Raw genomic sequence first — 19,058 nt, 5'->3', positions numbered from 1 at the left:
GAGGGTGATGGATTAAGAGGAGGAGAGATTCTGGGATGGGCCTAAAAAGTAAAATTTGGTTCAAAACACTAAAGCAAAGGATTGCCTAAGGGAGCTCTCTCTTCTAAAACCCATCATAGAGAAGATAATGTTGAATAAGACAATGCTGACTATTATTAAAACATTACATACCGCATTCATGGTTGTGAATGTCTTTTTAAGCAGAGCCTCGCTGAAGACGCCCGATTTGATCTTAGATCGAACGCGCAGCTCCACAAGTCTCTGACGTGAAGGCAAGGCAGCATGAATGACTACCAACACAACGATGTCCAATGGAACAGGATCCAATGCTGACTCTATAACTTTTAACCATCCATCAGCCACAACTTTTGACAGGAGAAATGCATCTCGCAAAGCTGTCACTGTTAATACTTTAGCACTCTCAGCAGCTTCAGTGTCACCATGCAGAGGAGTAAAATCCAGTCCTTTACGAAGCCCTGAAACTATCTGCAATTTAAACAAAGGACAATAAACTCTTTTGCTATTGAGTGAATCCTGTAATCCATTAAAATTAATTGGTAAATCACAATACATCAGCCACAACAGAAATTTATGAAGTGGGAATGGATGGTGGTGAAGGGAAGGAGAGGGAGAGTTTTCTTCCTTTTTTTATTACACAAGGAAACTTCAAAAATGTAAAATTCATTGGCAAATTACAGTATATCATCAATATGAGAAGCAGGAAGAAGAGATAGGAAAGGTGGAAGGGGTTATTAATCAGGAAGGAGTGTTATTAAAATAATAATAATAATAATAATCACTGTATCTACAGTAACATTTTTCAATTTTTAACTGTTTTAAACCATGTGTCTTTCCTGTGTTTCATGCTCTGTCTTCATTTAGATTTGTGTTGAAATTTTATGCATTGTCAGAATGCAGAAGAGTTTCATGAGGTGAAATCTGTCCACTGAAATGCAGAATACTTATTTCAATGCAGATGCCAATGAGGTAATAGGGCTTCATGTATTAAGATAGAACAAAGGAACTATATATATGCACTATTATGAGCATTTTGCAATACTGTAAAAGAACTGTCTGTTTAAACTACTTATTTTCATTGTACCTACAAAAGACTTAATCTGAAATTTCTTTTAGTCGGAGGAAAATCTTTTAGTTCCCTGAGACTAAACACAGTATATATGAAACAAGCAGGAGTACACAGAACAGTTTATTAAGATGTTAAATCAGGAAATATAAGCGAAAAAGTAACAGATGAAAAACAGGCAAAAGATGTTATGGATACAGGGAAGACAAATGCATCAATCTTACTGTCCTATGTGTACACAATCGAAATAATACACCTAAGTTGTTATCAAAAGAATATCCTTAATCAAATAAAGCAAGATGAATATAATTTTATGATTTCAAGAATCGAATCATTCTGCAAAGGTGCCTTATGCTGCAATAACCCATCAAGAGTGAAAATCTCAGTGTTGATAGAAAATTCAAAAGTTCTCTGCTCTTCACAATACATAATGTTTCACATTGGGGACAACGGAATGGCTCTAATCCTAAGCAACAAAGAGTTCTTGAGTATTGGTTTGGTGAGATGTTGTAAACAACTAGCCAACGGCCTTGCCGCAGTAGTAACACTGGTTCCTGTCAGATCATCGAAGTTAAGCGCTGTTGGGTTAGGCTAGCACTTGGTTAGGTGACCATCCAGTCTGCCGAGCGCTGTTGGTAAGCAAGATGCACTCAGCCCTTGTGAGGCTAACTGAGGAGCTGCTTGATTGAGAAGTAGTGGTTCCAGACTCGGAAACTGACATATGGCTGGGAGAGTGGTGTGCTGACCACATGCCCCTCCATATCCGCATCCAGCCTCCTATGACCTCAGGATGACATGGCGGCCAGTCAGGAGTAGTTTTAGCCAGCATGTTATTAAACAGAAGGGTAGAATTTTGTAGGGAGGCCTTCCATAGCCAAAAGCTTTAACAGTGGCAACATTCGTCACATATCATGAGTTTATCTCAATTCAAATCATGGGAATAAGTACTGACAGTATTTTCCATGTCTCATCTTTGAAGAAAACATGGATTTTCTGAAAAGTTTACTTACTGAAATTGATGAAAAATTTGTTAACACCAATGGCTGCAATGTTGATAATAATAGGTTTGTTAGCAGTGTTGTGGAGCAGAGGACAGATTTGATAAATTAACTGAACTTTTATTCAAATGAAGTGGCAGATGGGAAGGCATATGAAGTTAGTTCCTAATTATCAAGAAAGCAAGAGATTATTCACTTAATGCATCACAAATCATATGTTTGTTACGTCTTCACCTCAGCATCAAACATCCGCCATTACATTTTGCAATGAATCCCATTAGCTTGACGGAGACTGAGACCACAGCTGAAGGTTATATTCCAATCTTCTCCAACCTATCTCTCTCCATTCCCTCAGAAAGGAAGTAGCAGTACCAAAACTTTAGGTTTTCTTATGTGGGTATCAGCAGTATTTAGAACTTTAGCTCTTAGTGTAAACAATTGCCAAACATCCCGTCTCCTTGTAATTGAGAGAAAGATAAAGCACGTTACACTCCTATTCATGAATGATGATGGTTTGCACAGTCTGACACACAGATGGCGACTGCAGTGTTGCTGGTTTAAGCAACAGTTGTGGTTTGCGCATACATGTGCATTGCGCTTGAAGAAAGCCTGTATCTGGCAAATTCTCTCTCATGGTTGCGTATGTAGAATTTGTTGCTTCCCATCCTTATCAGTGATGAATCTCATAATAAAGGGAATAACTCGTTATTATGACTTTTAATGCATGCGTTGGCTCTGATATTCACAGCAGAGAACTGAGAACACTACTGAACGCTCACTGGCTGTCGTAGAATGCATGACGTAGGTGCAGAACAAGCCTAAACCCTAACTTTATTGACATGACATAACAGAAATGATTGTTCCTTTATTTTTCAACAACAATAGGTTTACCAGTTCACAAACTTGTGGATATGTCTACAACAATATGTCCATCCATTCAAAAGTCTGTGGATGTCCAAAACTTCTTATCCTATAAACATTCTTTCATGGACATAAAAAGGTGCACATATGAAGGTGACAACACTGGGTTTATAGTGCGTCTTTCAAATACCTCAAATTTTGGACCCCATAGTGAATCCACAGTACGTAGATTTCTACGGTAGCATGCACTGCCGTGCAGCAAAAGTACTTCTGGTGAGAGAAATGGCTGGCATTTACAACTTCAACTGCCTTACAAACACATTGCTAACATAAATACTAGCCATAATACTTCAGATGGAGAACATTTCAAGTGTTTGTGAGACACTGTGACGTGTACTTATTGGACAGCCCACTTGGCAGCCACCAGTTCTACACTCCGTCGTCACACACACTCCCACAGCCGAATACATAATGAATGGAATTATATGACAACCCTCAACCCACATTGAATTTTGCAGTGATTGCATAAGTACAATGGGATGTCTGTTTTGCTAGATGATCAACCATATATAGTTTAATATGTCATGGTCATAAAATGCTAACTCGGATGATTTGCGAAAGAATGAAAAGACTGGTAGAAGCTGACCTCAGGGAAAATCTGTTTGGGTTCTGGAAAAACGTAGAAGTGTGAGGCATATAAAATTTATCTCAGCAAACAGACTGACAACAGGCAATCTTATCTTTATAGATCTGGAGAAACGTTTTGACAGTACTGACTGTAACACACTCTTTGAAATTCTGAAAAAGCAGAGATGAAATGTTATCTACAAATTGTTCAGAAAAAAAGACTGCAATTATTTTACTCAAACATCATGAAAGGGAAGTAATAATTGAAAAACAAAAAAAAAAAACAAAAAAAAACAAAAAAAAAAAAACAGTGGGTCTTGTCCCTCATATTATTCAATCTGTACATTGAGCAAACAATAAAGGGGCCATAGAGAAATTGTGAAAGAAAATTATGGTTCAGGGAGAAGAAATAGAAACTGTGCGGTTTGCCAGTGACTTTGTAATTCCATCAGACAGGCAAAGAATTTGGAAGATTAACTGAATCGAAAGGATCATCTCAGGAAAACAGTCAGTAAGATGAACAACAACAAAAATGAAACACAGGTAATACAGGGCACACAAATTAAAACAGATTAACCTCGGGGAATTACATTAGAAAATAGGGTACTAAAAGTACTAGACAAGTTTGGCTGTTTCGACAGCAAAATAACTGACAAAGGTGAAATAACATGGGTATAAAATGCAATATGATGGTGGCAATAACAAAAAAGGCATATCTTAAGAGAGAAATATTCTAACATTAATATAAATTTAAATGTAAGGAAGTCTTTTCTGAAAGTGTATGAGTGATGCCATCGTGCCAAATAAAAACAAACTACATGTAGGACAAACTGCATGTAGGGGCAGACATGGTCCCCAAGGATAGATGCATACTTGTTTGATCCACTGCGCCTTCCAGAATGAAGGAGCACACACAAAATGCCACAAAAACAGTCTGCAGACCATAATATTCCCTCCTCCAGCCAGGATATTTGTTTTCAGATGTTTCATGTCATACACTCCTGTCCAATGAAGTATAAATTGCAATTCATCTGAAATGGTCATCTATCACCACTAAAGGAGATCTAGTTGCAGTATTGGTGTGCAAATTCCAGCCTTCATCACTCATGAACAGCACCTGCTGCGGAGGCCCATACACAACAACTTTCGCTGAACTGTTGTTGGTAGCCCCTTGGTTCATCTGGGTGGTCAGTTGCCCAACTGTTGCATGTCTGTTCCCTCATACACATCTCCACAGGCATCGTCCACCCCCACCATCTATGGCCTACGGTGCACCACAGTTGCCTCAGCGCCAGTTTTGAATAGTGCCATTCCACTACGCACGGTATACGTTAACAATGGTGGCAAGCAGACAGTATACAAACTTTCAAAATGCTTTCACTCTTGGCATGAAAGCCAATGATCGTGCCCTTTGGGCATCAGATAAATCACTCTGTTACCGCATTATGACAATGACTTCATTGTTTCTTGTATCCCCCCTACAAGCTTTATAGACCCTCCGCTGTTAGGGTCCTCTGTGAGTGGTTATTGCCTATTGACATCACGTACAGGACAGGGGGTCACATTAAGGTGTCTCTTCTAGCCCCTCCTGCTTTACCACATTCGACTTTCTGTCAATCTCAATTTTCAGGCATCTGTATTCCTATTTGTCTAGTTTATTTGCTTCATTTTTATATTTCCTCCTTCAATCGATTAAGTGCAATATCTTATGTGCTGTCTGGGGATTTCTATTGAGTCTTGTCTTTCTGCATACTTAATTCTCTGCTGCCTTCATTATTTCATCTCCCATAGCAAACTTTTGTCTTCCATTATATTCCTCTCTCCTGTTTCAATCAATAGTTGCCTGATGCTCCCTTTTAAACTCTCGTCCAAGGACCTCTTGTTCCTTGAACTTATCTTGTTCCACTTTCCTCATTTCCTATCTTTCTGCAATTTCTTCGGTTTCAATCTGCTGTTCGTAACTAATAAATTATGGACAGCCTCCACATCAGCCTGTGGATACGTTTTCCAGCTTTACATTTGATTCCTGCATCTCTGCCTTATCAGTGTATAATCTGTCAGATACCTTCCAGTGTTTCCATGTATAAAACCACCTTTCATGATTCTCAACCAAGTATTTATAATGATTAAATCGCTTTCAGCTTCTTCTTTCATGTAAATATATGTTCTTCTCATATTTTTGTTTCCTTTATTTTGAAACTGATGAATTCCTGTCACCCTTTGCAATTAAATTTTCATCTACATCTACATTTATACTCCGCAAGCCACCCAACGGTGTGTGGTGGAGGGCACTTTACGTGCCACTGTCATTACCTCCCTTTCCTGTTTCAGTTGTGTATGGTTCGCAGGAAGAACAACTGCCGGAAAGCCTCCGTGCATGCTCGAATCTCTCTAATTTTACATTCGTGATCTCCTCGGGAGGTATAAGTAGGGGGAAGCAATATATTCGATACCTCATCGAGAAACGCACCCTCTCGAAACTTGGACAGCAAGCTACACCACGATGCAGAGTACCTCTCCTGCAGAGTCTGCCACTTGAGTTTGCTAAACATCTCCGTAATGCTATCACACTTACCAAATAACCCTGTGACGAAAAGTGCCGCTCTTCTTTGGATCTTCTCTATCTCCTCTGTCAATCCGACCTGGTACAGGTCCCACACTGATGAGCAATACTCAAGTATAGGTCAAACGAGTGTTATGTAAGCCACCTCCTTTGTTGATGGACTACATTTTCTAAGGACTCTCCCAATGAAACTCAACCTGGCACCTGCCTTATCAACAATATGAAACTGAATAATTTCTTTTTAATTCAACATACATTCTATCAATCTCCTCATCATCGTTGAGTTAGTAGGTATATATTCTTCTGCTACTATGGTGTGTCTTGGTTTTGTGTCTATCTTGGTTACAATAATGTGTTTACTATGTTATTCATAATACTTCACTGCATTCGTTTTTTTCTTATTCATCGTTAATCCTTCTCTTGTGTTATAACCACTTGATTGTTTTCCTTGATAACTCTGTACTCATCAGACCACAGAAATCTGCATCTTCTTGTCACCACACTTCACCAATCACCACTGTTCCTAATCAGCAATGGTGTGGACATACTGTACACAATACTGTATAAGAGCATATAAATCAGTCATAACAGTAAATATATCTAAAAACAAAGATGATGAGACTTACCAAACAAAAGCGCTGGCAGGTCGATAGACACACAAACAAACACCAAAGATGATGAGACTTACCAAACAAAAGTGCTGGCAGGTCGATAGACACACAAACAAACACAAACATACAACAGTAACTTTGTTGTCTGTTGTTAAGACACCAATATTGGTATTATAACAGAATATTTTGTTGTCCATACACCTCTACGAAAGTTATAATAAAATTTCTGTTATTTAATTACTTAAACCATATTTAGAGCACAAAAGGCATGAACAATATTCATCAAAAGTGAAATAATTATACACCTCGCTTCACCACCGAAGTGACGGTTAGCATTATAGAAGCTTCTATAAACAACTGTTTCCTTCAAAGGATAAATGAAAGATATTAGGCAGATGTACCACACCTATTTCAATTTAAATATGTTGCTGACATAATTAATATGAAATCTTTATGTTCTATCTTCCATAATTCACTAGGCGCAGTTGTACATATTGCTAATGGCCACAAGTGTTATCAATCTACTGACCATTTCAAGACTTCTACAAATGTGTTAACTGCTGATGAAACAGATTCTTAAGAGTCTACCATTTTTCACTGTACTCTGATCAACAATATACCAGTCAATCAGATTTATCACTTCCTGCCAGAAATGTTTTAAAGTAATTAATATTCACCAGTATCAAAGGAAGACAAACTCACCTGTGGCAAATCAGTAGCTGAAGCATCTACATGGAGAAACTTAACTACATTGGGGAAGAATTCTGTAGGGGCGGTACGCAGAACTGTCAGAACTTGGTCAACCACCTCGGCTCTTATATCTGGAGCCACAGAGAGGCAGCTCAAAGCATCCAGTATAACAGGAGTGAGTTCTGATTTCTCCACTAGAAGTGAGCTATAACAGGATAATGTTAAATACAATACAAACTGCATTTATATACATTCACAATAAAGTGTATAATGAAATAGTAATATCTAAAACAAAACTGAGGCAGACGCTAAGCACGAATCACAGAGACTAATTGGAAAATATGTTTGTATATCTGTAGTATTGAAGGACCTTTAAAATTTATGCACTGGAAGAAAAAGAATTATACCAAAGATAGATAGGGGCTGGGTGAGTTGTTTCGGATCTTGGTTAAGAGATACACAGTGTATTGAAAGTGAAAGTACTTTCTACAGCAGGGGTCAAACGCAGATTCTAATCTTTTGCCAGCAGCATTCCTTCAACTGAGTCATCCAGCCATGCCTCACATAGTTATTCAAATACATGTTACATTGTGTGATCAAGCTGTTCTCCAGGCAACATAATTTCTTAATGGATGTCCACTGCTGAAGTAGTGCACATTTCCTCATTCCTTAAAATGCACAAAGTAGCACAAACAAAGCAAACTGAAAATTTGATAGTTTTTTTAGGTGCAGCGCAAAACATACATCAGTACTACATGTGCAGGAGGCAAGCTTCCATGGCATCGAATATTAAAATGAAATGAGCAATTATTGCTTTCTCTGGGTGGGCCACTGCAATGTATGGCATAACAGCAAACTAAACAGAAAGAAGAAAACGGTCATCATGGGTGAAAAAAATGGATGAGCAAACATGGCATAAAGGGTAGCTTGACACTTCATTGAAAATAACTTATTTTAGAGGACTGGTTTCAAAATTAATTGAAGATGGGCAAGTATAACTATTGATACATACCAGACACAAGCAACAGACATTAACAAAACAGGACACTGTGATGAGAAAAGCAATTACTTTTCCCAAAAGTTATTGGCTACTCTAAGATTCCATACCAAATGGTGAATTGAAGTCAGTCAGAAAATTACACCTTCTTGGTACACAAACATCCTCCTTGCTAGTACCACTTCTTTTTGTGGTCTCAATGACATGTATTTCTTGGCAGTGCAGTGAATGCAGAGTTTTTATTTTCCTTTAATTTCCTCAACTGTTGTCTATGGCCTACACTCTTTTAATGTACAGGCATATTTTGTTTAACACTGTTTCATGTTTGTTTGTTTCTGCTTTGATAATCTTGATATCAAAAAGACAAAACTTCAGTTCATATTGTCAATTAAAACACTCGTGTTCTTTGCACCAAATTACCATATTCTACATTTTCCCTTCTCGAAATCACTTTGTCAGTTTGCCACAGGAGATGTGAAATGCACTGTAGCAGAAGTATTCACTGCTTGAAGGCATATGCTTGATTACATGCTTCATATTCTGTTGCCAGCAATCATATAACATCGTATGCACTTTCAAGCATGGATACAGATTCATCTTTAGTTCCATGCAGTATGCAGCAGCGTGGAGTATTGAGTTTAGGCATTCTGTGCAACTCCATAGACTCTTGTTGTAGGCTAAAAGGAACATGTAAACAGACACTAATAATGTCTGTGAAGACTGAAAGAAAAGAAATGAGGCTATCAGTTGCTGAGCTAGGTATGGCTGAACTGGAATGCCAGAGACTTATTCAGTTGCTGGTGTAGCAACTATCAGTCATCAATGTACAATCCATTATATCAACAACCAGTTGTTACGTGATGCACTGCCTACCACAGTACACCACTACACTATAGAATCACAAACAAAATTAAGTGAAAGTTAATTTTCCACACTGCCAGCTGCTGCAAAAAGCAAAGTCAATGCCTGTTGCTGACATCATGCTTTTCCACTACTGATTTTCAGGTGTATGGGATTTCTAGAGCAGGGGATATATAAGGGGATCATTACACTGTTTGTTAGTGAGAGACAATGACAGATGTTCCAGATGCTTTATTTCATCGCATGCAAAGATCCAACACAAAATAATACCTTCTATACCTGCTTGAACAGAATATGGTCACCCACAGGTCACAACCACAGCAGGAGATGAAGCACTACCTTAGACTTCTCAAACTAGGATCAACATCTGGTTTCCATGAGACAAAAAATGCTGGGGAGCCATCCTGATTGATGACCAAACAACCATCACCCACATATCACAGAGGTGTATTAGAGCTGGATTCAAAAACAAACATTGTATTTGATACCATCCAACATAGGATTAAGAGGTCAGATGATTTGGGATTCAACATCAGCACTCACATATCCACGAAGTGTTACTCAACATGTCCTGACACAATTCAGGAAAAATGGGGTGGTGCGCTGTCTTGCTGGAGGTACAGTTCTCAGCAGGGTGCTGCAGGTGAAAAAAAAAAATTATGTTCATGATCAGAGAAGGAGAGACAATGACAGATGTACAAGCACTGTGTTTCATCCCACGTAAAGATCCAGCACAAAATAATACCTTCTCTATCTGCTTGAACAGATGCAAATAAGAGGCATTAGACCCACCTCAAGTGGTTTTCAATCTGCTCATACAATGTCATCAGCATGTGCCAATGTGTACCACAACTTATCCGCCACGGCGAACTTTCTTCACGCTCATGAGTGCCTAAACCCAGCGTTTCTGCAACTTGTTAATCGGTGAGGCATCTTATTCAGAGAAGGAATAGAGTTCAGTCACAGTGTAATATATGTAGTCACGACAAAATGATGTGAAAGTTTGTACCATCTAAGCTGAGAACATGATAGTGCCCATAGTGGCAAGAAAACCATTCATTGCTTCACTTGTTTGTGCCACAAGATTAGGTTTGTTTTTAATTATTTTTCATTTATGAAAAAGTTATTATGTTTTTGTGACCCAAGCCTTCGTAAAATATCAAGTTGCCTGAATAATGATAAAATAAATGTGAATAGAGCCATAACTCATCAACAAAATGACATAAGCTACAATGTGCAATTTAAATTATGGACAACCACAAGGATCCATACTGGCTCCACTATTTTTCAATTTACATGTTGCCGATTTGTGAAATACGAAAGCAAGAACATTTATCTATGCTGACGCCTTAGCCTTGGTGACACAGTCTAATGATTTTACAATTTTAGAAATGGCTCTCACTCAGGATTTGTGAAGTCTAGATGAAATTTTTAATCTATGGCAACTCAAAGTAAACAAAAACAAAACTAAATCTTCCACCTTACATCTGAATAATAGACATGCTAAGTATAAACAGCAAACTGCAATCAGAAATTAGTTGCTGTCATATAACTCATTATAAAAATATCTTGACGTGACCCTGGATCGCCCCCTAACAAACAAAAAATGACCTAACTGGTACAGCGACAAAAATGAGCTACAATACCTTCACGAAGAAATGTTCTCAAAATTTAATATAACTGCAATTTGTCCCACTGAAACCAAGAGAATATAAACAAAGTATTTCATCCATATGAAGCATATATTTCTATTTCTGACTGTTTTTGTGATTGGTGCTTTCTTTGACACATCAGTTCTGCATGAAGTCTAAGTATTTGCTCAATGTTGCACTTCACTGGACTTCCCAATTCACAAATTTAATTTAGTTATTCCTCCTTCAAAAGACGACTGCTTTGAAAAATTCTGATGTTTGTGGCACCATTGTAGCAACAATTGATGAATTGGTTTCTTTTGAGTTGGGAAACAGTTCTGTTGATTTTGTTGTTTTATTATCATGCCTGTGTGGTACTATCCTCTCCAGGTACAGTTATGGTGGCTTATCTGGTACATTAAATATGTAGATACTCCATTTCACACAAGTTCCCTGTTTTATGGCTTCATGAACTGGACAAAATGTCCTGTTATTATGTAGATATACAAGGTTTTCCTGCAAATCATCATGTCTTCTGCTCTTTTATCCATTTCTTGTTCTTAAAAAGAAATGTTATTCTTCTGCAAATGCCTGTAGCTTAAAAGAAAACTGTAAATAAACAGTCCTTTACAGCGCTGTTTTATACCTCTTGCTATAAAATGACCAACTTGGTGTGTCTATTTTGTTACTGCAACATTTTAAAGCACTATTTTACGGCCATCCATTACGGTCCAAGCTGCCAGAGATAGCGCTCATTCATGCGTGAGTTGTGCTTGCTTGTGTGAATGAATGCATGTGTGTTTCCTTTTCTGATGGAGGTGTTATAACTTCAAGCTGAACAAATATACTTCAAGGAAGACGCAATACATGAAAGTCATCAAGTAAACAGAGTAAGACGTGTGTACACTTTAACAGTCAAATCATAACTGAGTCCAAGTCTAGCGGCCGCTGGCTGGCTGGCCGCTTAGGTGGCGCTGCTGCTGCTGCATGGCTGGCAGACAGCACCGCATGTAGAGGATGCGCGTAACTGCGCGGCAGCACTTTGAAAGAACGGCGAGTCACAACAGGAGGCTTTGGTCGAAAACTAATGTGTAAGTGTCTTTTTGCTGTGCCTGCTTGCAACTCAGTGTGTCATCTTGATATTTCAATGTGGAGTTTTTCATTGTTAAACTGTGGTATAATTGAGTAAGATTGGAAAGATGAGGGTTCACTGAGACCATAAGTTGAAAGGAATCTATCTGTTGAGAGCAAGAAGGGAGGCAAAGACTAAGGAAAAGATGTCAGGGAAGAAAAAGAATGGTGGCCCTGCTGTGTGTTATTAGTGACAGCAGTGACAAGTTGCTGCGATTTATAACCAGAAAATTTTAAATCTCCAAATGACCTAAAAAAATAAAAATACTACTGTACACTTATGATTTTATTAGCAACACCTGGATGACTGCTGAAATTTCTATTAAGTTTCTTTAAAGTCTAGATGCCTAGATGGGTGCTGCAAGAGGAAAGATCATTCTTATTATAAACAGACGACCTGCGCAACCAAAGGAAGCACATTTCTCAGGAATGTTGATATGTCTTTCTTGCTAACTATACAAGTCTCCTTTAGACCTGAGCATAATTTATCCTGTGAAAGCTAAATACAAAGTGGCCATTGTGCAGAGGTCCATTTCATTCCTTGAAAGAAAGGATGTAGCAAGACTGAATATTTTAGAGCAGGGTCGGCCACAGTGTGCAAAGTTTCACACATGCACACAATGCTCCACACGTGTAGTCCAGAGCTCAGCCTGTTTGGAACTACTTGGTACAGTGTGACACTTCATTTAGTAGTGCAATGTGATACTTTTTCTTCAGACATTTCATGTGGCATTTTTCGGTTGGCATGATTTTCTACAGTTTGGCAGAATCACAGTGGCAGTGCAATTTATTCTTTGCTATTTGTACATGATGTAAAAGACGCATAACAAGTCCTTAGAAATTATAGGAAATACAGCCATTTTTTTGATGACAAGGATGAAAATTCTCAACATCTATTTTGCAGTCGTACAATCAATAAGTGTCACAAATCAGTTACAGAATGGCATTGCAATACCATGCATAAATAATTTAATAATTATTTTATGATAAAAGAATACAAAATTACAATGATCAACAGGCAATTTGTATCGGATTCATAGCTTTTTACATGTAGAAGCACACTATGCTAAATATGAAGACATGGAACATGTGATGAAACTGGTCATACTAATAGTAAATTTTGTGAAGTCACATGCCTTATTACAGTCAGTTTCAACAGTTCTTGGTGCAACTGAACAAAGAGAATTCAAACATTTTATATTATTGGGAAGTATGGTGCTTAAGTTGAGGGGTACGTTTCGAACGATATTTCAATTTAAGATCTACTATTGTTGGATTTCTGAAGGAAGAGGGAAAGCAGGAACCAAAATTAGAAGATCCTGAATGGCCTGCGGCCCTCACATTTTTGTGAAATTGACTGCATGAGTCTTTTAAAAAGAAAATAATGTTGTGGAAGGGACAATTGCTGATAAAGAACACCACCCATTTATCTAATCTCCCTGGCTTTATGGAAAACAAGAAATATGAAGAATATTTGTGGCATTGATAGAATTACAGGAACTGTTTTTTAAATATTTTTAAGTCACTAAGAATCTAACATCTGTTTTTGAGCTGTTTTCGAAGCCCTTTGTCATGTCAGTTGAGGGCACCCCTGTACAAGTACAGATGGAACTAATCAATCTCCAATTTCATTCCTGAGTACAAGATACATTATTTTACATTAAAACTGTCCAAGACTTCAACAACCTTTTCCTCGGGAAGCATTTCCATATCTTTACAATGAGGCTGAAATCTATCGATCAAAATGTGTCGGTGTGAAACATTTCTTTATTTTTAAATTATGAAACTAAATACATCACAATTAATCTATGACATTATCTGCTACTGTCCATTTATCTAAAGTTTGTGCCACATATAAAAGCAAACCGCCAGTAACTAAATAATAGTGAAAATTTGTTTTGTTTGTGATCTATATTGTTGAAATACAAGAAATATAAAACAAGCCATAACAAAACATTTGACATCCTTGCATGACTGAACTGCTGCCTAATGTGATGTGCTGCAGTTCCCCCAACCAAGACAGCATAGTGTGGTAGTGGGAGAAGTATACATTCAAATGAGAGAGACCCATATGCACACAGAAATCTTGTTTTCCCTGTTTTGTAGGTTATGTACATGTTTGTTGCTGGCAGGAATGCTGTAATTCAACGGACTGTGTTAATCCCTGCAGGCTGTGTGTTAGTATCAGTCGCAGGAGAAGAGGATGGTGATTATTCCCCTCAATGCTGTCACAGGTATTCCAGTAAGTATGATATTTCAAAACTCTGTTGTGATGATAATATCCTGAGTTTGCATAGCAGATAGATGTAACTAACTGTGTGATGCTTTAATAAAGGACCAAGCACAGCAAGTAGAGGTAGGGAGGGGGAGTTGAATGATAATGATGATGACGATGATGATGATGATGATGATGGGGAGGAAGAAGAGAAGGATTCAACTGCACTAAGTTTCGCTGAAACTATTACAAACTATTTAACCTCATTTAGTGTAGGTGAGTCAGTTCCAGCCAGTATCCACAATCCTGAGTGACAACACTTCGCTTCACAGTATGCTCCGCCAGCAGATGAGGGGGCTGGGGAGGTGGGGGGGGGGGGGAGGGGGGGGAGAAAACTACACTTCTCGATTTCTTTAATTATTCAGGAAATAAAGGATAATATGTAACGATTTCTCCTTTCGTGTAATCGTATTTATCAGTGCCTTAGATGAGTAAAATAACTGTTGAAGATAAACAAATTCTTCTTCATTCTGGGTGTTGCCTTCAAATTAAGACATCAGCTAACAATTTTAATGTGACATTAAAATAAATGACTTCTGAATTAATGAAACATGTATGGCACTGATATAGATTTTATGATTTGTTAGGTTGTTTGTCACTACGTATGCAAGCTTTTGGAGCCAGAGGATCCCTCTCCTGGCAGAAGGATTGAAGGCGAAGGAAGATGGGTGAAGCAAACGGACTGGAGAGGTTTAGGAAATGTGGAGGAATTCAAAAAATTCACCCAGAACCCCAGGTCACGGGAGGCTTACCCGACAGGAAGAGAAGAAAAGATTGAATCAGTCTTTCCTTCTCATCCTGTCCAGTATGTCTCCTCAGGCCTGGGATCCTAATTGTCTTTCCTGAGCTCTACCCCTTTTCCTAAACCTCTCCAGTCCTTTTCCTTCACCTTTCTTCCTTCCTCTTCAACCCTTCTACCAGGGGAAAGAGCCTCTGATTCCAAAAGCTTGCATATGGAAAACTTTTTTATATGGGCATACTCCTGCCGCCGCTTGGTGAGTAGATTCCAATTACGTTATATTGTCAAAAATTGTTTATTTTATTTCTTGTGTCTAAGAAAAACCTATTTTGATCCACATAGACTCATTAAAAAGGGGTGTTACTGAATTTGCCATTATTTGGTGACTTGCGTTGTAGTACCTACTTAAATAGTGCTGACAAACTGTACTTAAATGTGGTGTTCTATACTTCACAAGATCCTGCGTAATGGGCCAAGAAAGTCTTTGTGATTCATATCATTACTATTTGTTACCATGTCACATTACTGCTCATCAACACAAAAGCACCACAATTAATTTAGAACGGCACTATTCATACTACAAGTGAAGCAGTAAACTCAATTCAAGAGAAGAAAATAAAATAGAGGACAAAGTTACCAACCTCAGCTTCTGTGCAATTTCATCGTGCTGTTCATCACAGATGATGTCCGGAAGGCAGAATATAACTTCTCTTTGGACCTGAAAATTTAAAAACAGAGTTATAGAAAGTTTGTACAACAAAGTAATATAGCCAAAAACACTTTTCAAAATTGTGTGTTATGAAAACTCTAAAAGTGATTAGGTTTTTGGTGTTGCAATTTTCCACAGTTAAGTTTGTGAGCTGTGTTTGCGCATGTGTGTGTGTGTGTGTGTGTGTGTGTGTGTGTGTGTGTGTGTGTGTGTGTGTGTGTGCACACGTGAGTGTGAGATTTAATACTGATGAAGGCGTGTTAGGCCAAAAGCTTTGTTTGACAGTATTTTGTTGTGCCTCTATGAGACTCAGCATCTCTGCTGTATGGTGTGTAGCAACTATCCTTTTCATAAAATTACGTAATGGTTTCAGTACGGATAACACAAAAATAGGAATTAGATCATGTATATATTTCAGCTGAGGTGTCGCTTGATTCTCTTTCCTTCAAATATATTCAGTTATTCAAATGTGATACTGTAGTAGTCTACAAAACTGTCTCTTATGAAAAGGCAACACAGCTTGCTCTGCACTTAACTGCATTATGAGACACTAGAATGTATGTCTCTGTGACTACGACAGACTCAGCCTGTTAAGTATTTGCACATATCAGATAACTTCTTGAGCAGTCGTGCGAAACATTCCAAAATTTTAACACACACACACTCTTTCCTGTCATGAGAACAGTAGAATGTTCTACCAGAACTAAAAATGTCACTGTTCGGCCCTTTTTTTGTTATAGTTGCCAGATACGTGGAAAACACCACTTACAACAAAATAAATGTTAAATAAACTGTTGTAGTCATCAAAGTATTTTTACCATTCTTGCCCAACTGTTATGGTTAACTTTACATCGCATGGTATTGGATACAAATATCTATTTGATGACTCTTTGGTTAGATCTAGGACATAGTTAAACTGGGCAACATTGAACCTGAAGAACTCACAGAGCTTTGTCTTCATTTAATAAATTACTAGTGACAAATGTCATAAAAAACTTGTCAAGCTTTGTCCAAATTATGGGATGTGTTTCAGCTTTTTTGTCATGTTACTGTTGGTGCATAATGCCTTCTTTATCATCATTTTCTTGCAGTAGGAAGTACAACAATAACGAATGATCATTAATCTGAAAAACGTGTGTCTATTTCCAAGAACTGTTCATGACTAAGCTATGAGCTACTTGCACATGGCAAGCTCAGACAACATGTTCAGTACTAGCACACTCAAATAAAGTACTTTTACTTTTCTTTTCTCTATACTATAGTTTCCCTCCAACTTTAAAATCGATTTTGATATGTTAGCAACCTTTAGAACACAAAAATTAATCACCTAAAATGAACCAAACGTAAAATAGCCAGTGACCACAATTTTCACTACAGCTCATTCAAATTTTATGCTACAGACTAGGTGTATTTGGAAATTAAATGTTACAATAAATATGACCAATATCAAGAAAATAGACACTTCAACACCAAGCTGTGGTATGAAACTATAAGGTATGAAACATGTCAGTTTTGTGTGCCAATGTCCTCAGAATAAGATAAGAACTATCATACAGTGAAGAAAACACGCAGCATTTTTCTCACACATTTCCATCAACTTCGTAGGAACTAGACATTAATTCCCACTGTGGTGTCTCTTGCTTCTGAAAGTTGTAGCCATTGGCCATGGCATGAGCCTCGCCACCAGGCTGTGTTCTGCCTGGCCAGCTGTCAGGCACAGGGAGTTTCATTTAACAAAATACACTAATATAAGTATCTTAATAAGATGAAATGATGGAAAATCAGGGATGGAATACAAAAAAATGAAATAGGATGGATTGTTACTCACAACATACAGGTGCCTCTTCTCAATAAGAGTTATTTATCTTTCAATCTCTGCACAGTCTACTTGGTTTTATTTCATTATACATATGTTGACAAAAACGAGAGACAGATGACATTACAAAGAAACTATTATTCATTGTGTATAAGTGGCTAACTGTGAAGTATGCTTTCCCAGCGTATACAGCTGGCAAAGAGTTCTCGGGCTTCCAGCCGGGTGGCGGTGTCTTCAAACTGCGACGTTTCGACGAGTGACATACTCGTCATCTTCTGGCTAACTGTTTCACAACCTTGAACTTTATCCTCACCCTGTGATGAGTTACATCAAAAGCAATGAACTCAGTGACAGTGAATGACCAGTTGACATCAGACAAGTTTTTGCACTCTGGTAGGTGGAAAAAATGTGAAGACCCTACATGAGCTCACAGTCAATGACATGCACAACTCTGAGAAGTGCAAGGAACCAATTGAGACACATATGAATTCAAATGGGTCCAACAGTAATTGACGTAATTGGTAAGTTTATATGGCAACAGACATGTAAACAGCATTTTTCAGAGAAAAGCAAGAACAAATTTACGGCAAACAGCTTGTCACTGTCGTTAGGTTGATTTAAGTTGAAACTTGTGGCAGCTGAAGGACACAGTTCATTTACTAATACAGCATGACAAATGTAGCAATGTGAACAGTTTCTACTTTTTCATTCAATTTGTGTCATATCTCATATTTAAATGAAAATTCAGTTATCAAGAGCACCTGTCATCAGCAGCCCCATCAGAGAAACCGGACAAAAGCATTGATTTCTCATTCAAGAAATATTTTGTCTTTTTATTCATATTTTGCACACTGAAATTAAATTGAGCTTTACACCAATGACTATAGAAATTAGACATTTCATTTTATGTAAATACAATCAAGAGATTATTAGAAGTAATTTACCGCAGTCTGTGCAGCATCCAGAACCTCAGCAAGTTGTGTGCTAAGGAATTTTGGGTCCACTATGTTGTCTAAGAAACGCATCTGACGCAAAATAAGACGTGCCCAGGGAAACTCATCTTCATTGGAGGCACTGGGGAAAAAATATGATTATATAAAAATGGTACACATCTGTACCCCAAGAGGGAAGTTTACTAAATGCTCAAAAATAAGAAGAGAAAAAAAAGACAAGGCATAGCAACATAGCTCAAAAAAGAGAAATAAATTGTAATTTGTATTTCAATCCCATTTATCTGACACAGAGCATCTTCTACAGTAAATAAGCTAGATGTCAATTAACAAAATTAATTTACTAACAAACAATCCAGAAATTCAGAAAGAAGCACATCTTAATACAGATGTGCATACTTTTACCACTAAATGACATATGGTGTAAATGAGATCAAGTAATGGAAAATCCAGGATGGAATAATGACAATATTATGAACAGGACTGATTGCTATTCATCATATATTTGAAATGCT

General features: G+C 37.8%; 1 protein-coding gene across 2 annotated transcripts in view; it reads right to left on the bottom strand.

Moving 5' to 3' along the window:
* Positions 1-19,058, bottom strand: part of LOC124545166 (Fanconi anemia group D2 protein) — a 207,201-nt gene that overhangs the window by 166,021 nt on the left and 22,122 nt on the right. For both annotated transcript variants that reach the window (XM_047124001.1, XM_047124002.1), the window contains exons 4-7: positions 18,538-18,667; positions 15,710-15,786; positions 7,447-7,639; positions 172-486 (exon numbers count right to left, since the gene is read on the bottom strand). In XM_047124001.1, coding sequence (XP_046979957.1) covers positions 172-486; positions 7,447-7,639; positions 15,710-15,786; positions 18,538-18,667 — 715 coding nt within the window. The remainder of the gene's footprint in view (positions 1-171; positions 487-7,446; positions 7,640-15,709; positions 15,787-18,537; positions 18,668-19,058) is intronic.

The sequence above is a fragment of the Schistocerca americana genome, chromosome 8, assembly GCF_021461395.2.
Source record: "Schistocerca americana isolate TAMUIC-IGC-003095 chromosome 8, iqSchAmer2.1, whole genome shotgun sequence".
NCBI classification, from domain to species: Eukaryota; Metazoa; Arthropoda; class Insecta; order Orthoptera; family Acrididae; genus Schistocerca; species Schistocerca americana.
The sequence above is the reverse complement of the archived record's forward strand: the minus strand, read 5'-3'. Positions and strand labels throughout refer to the sequence as shown.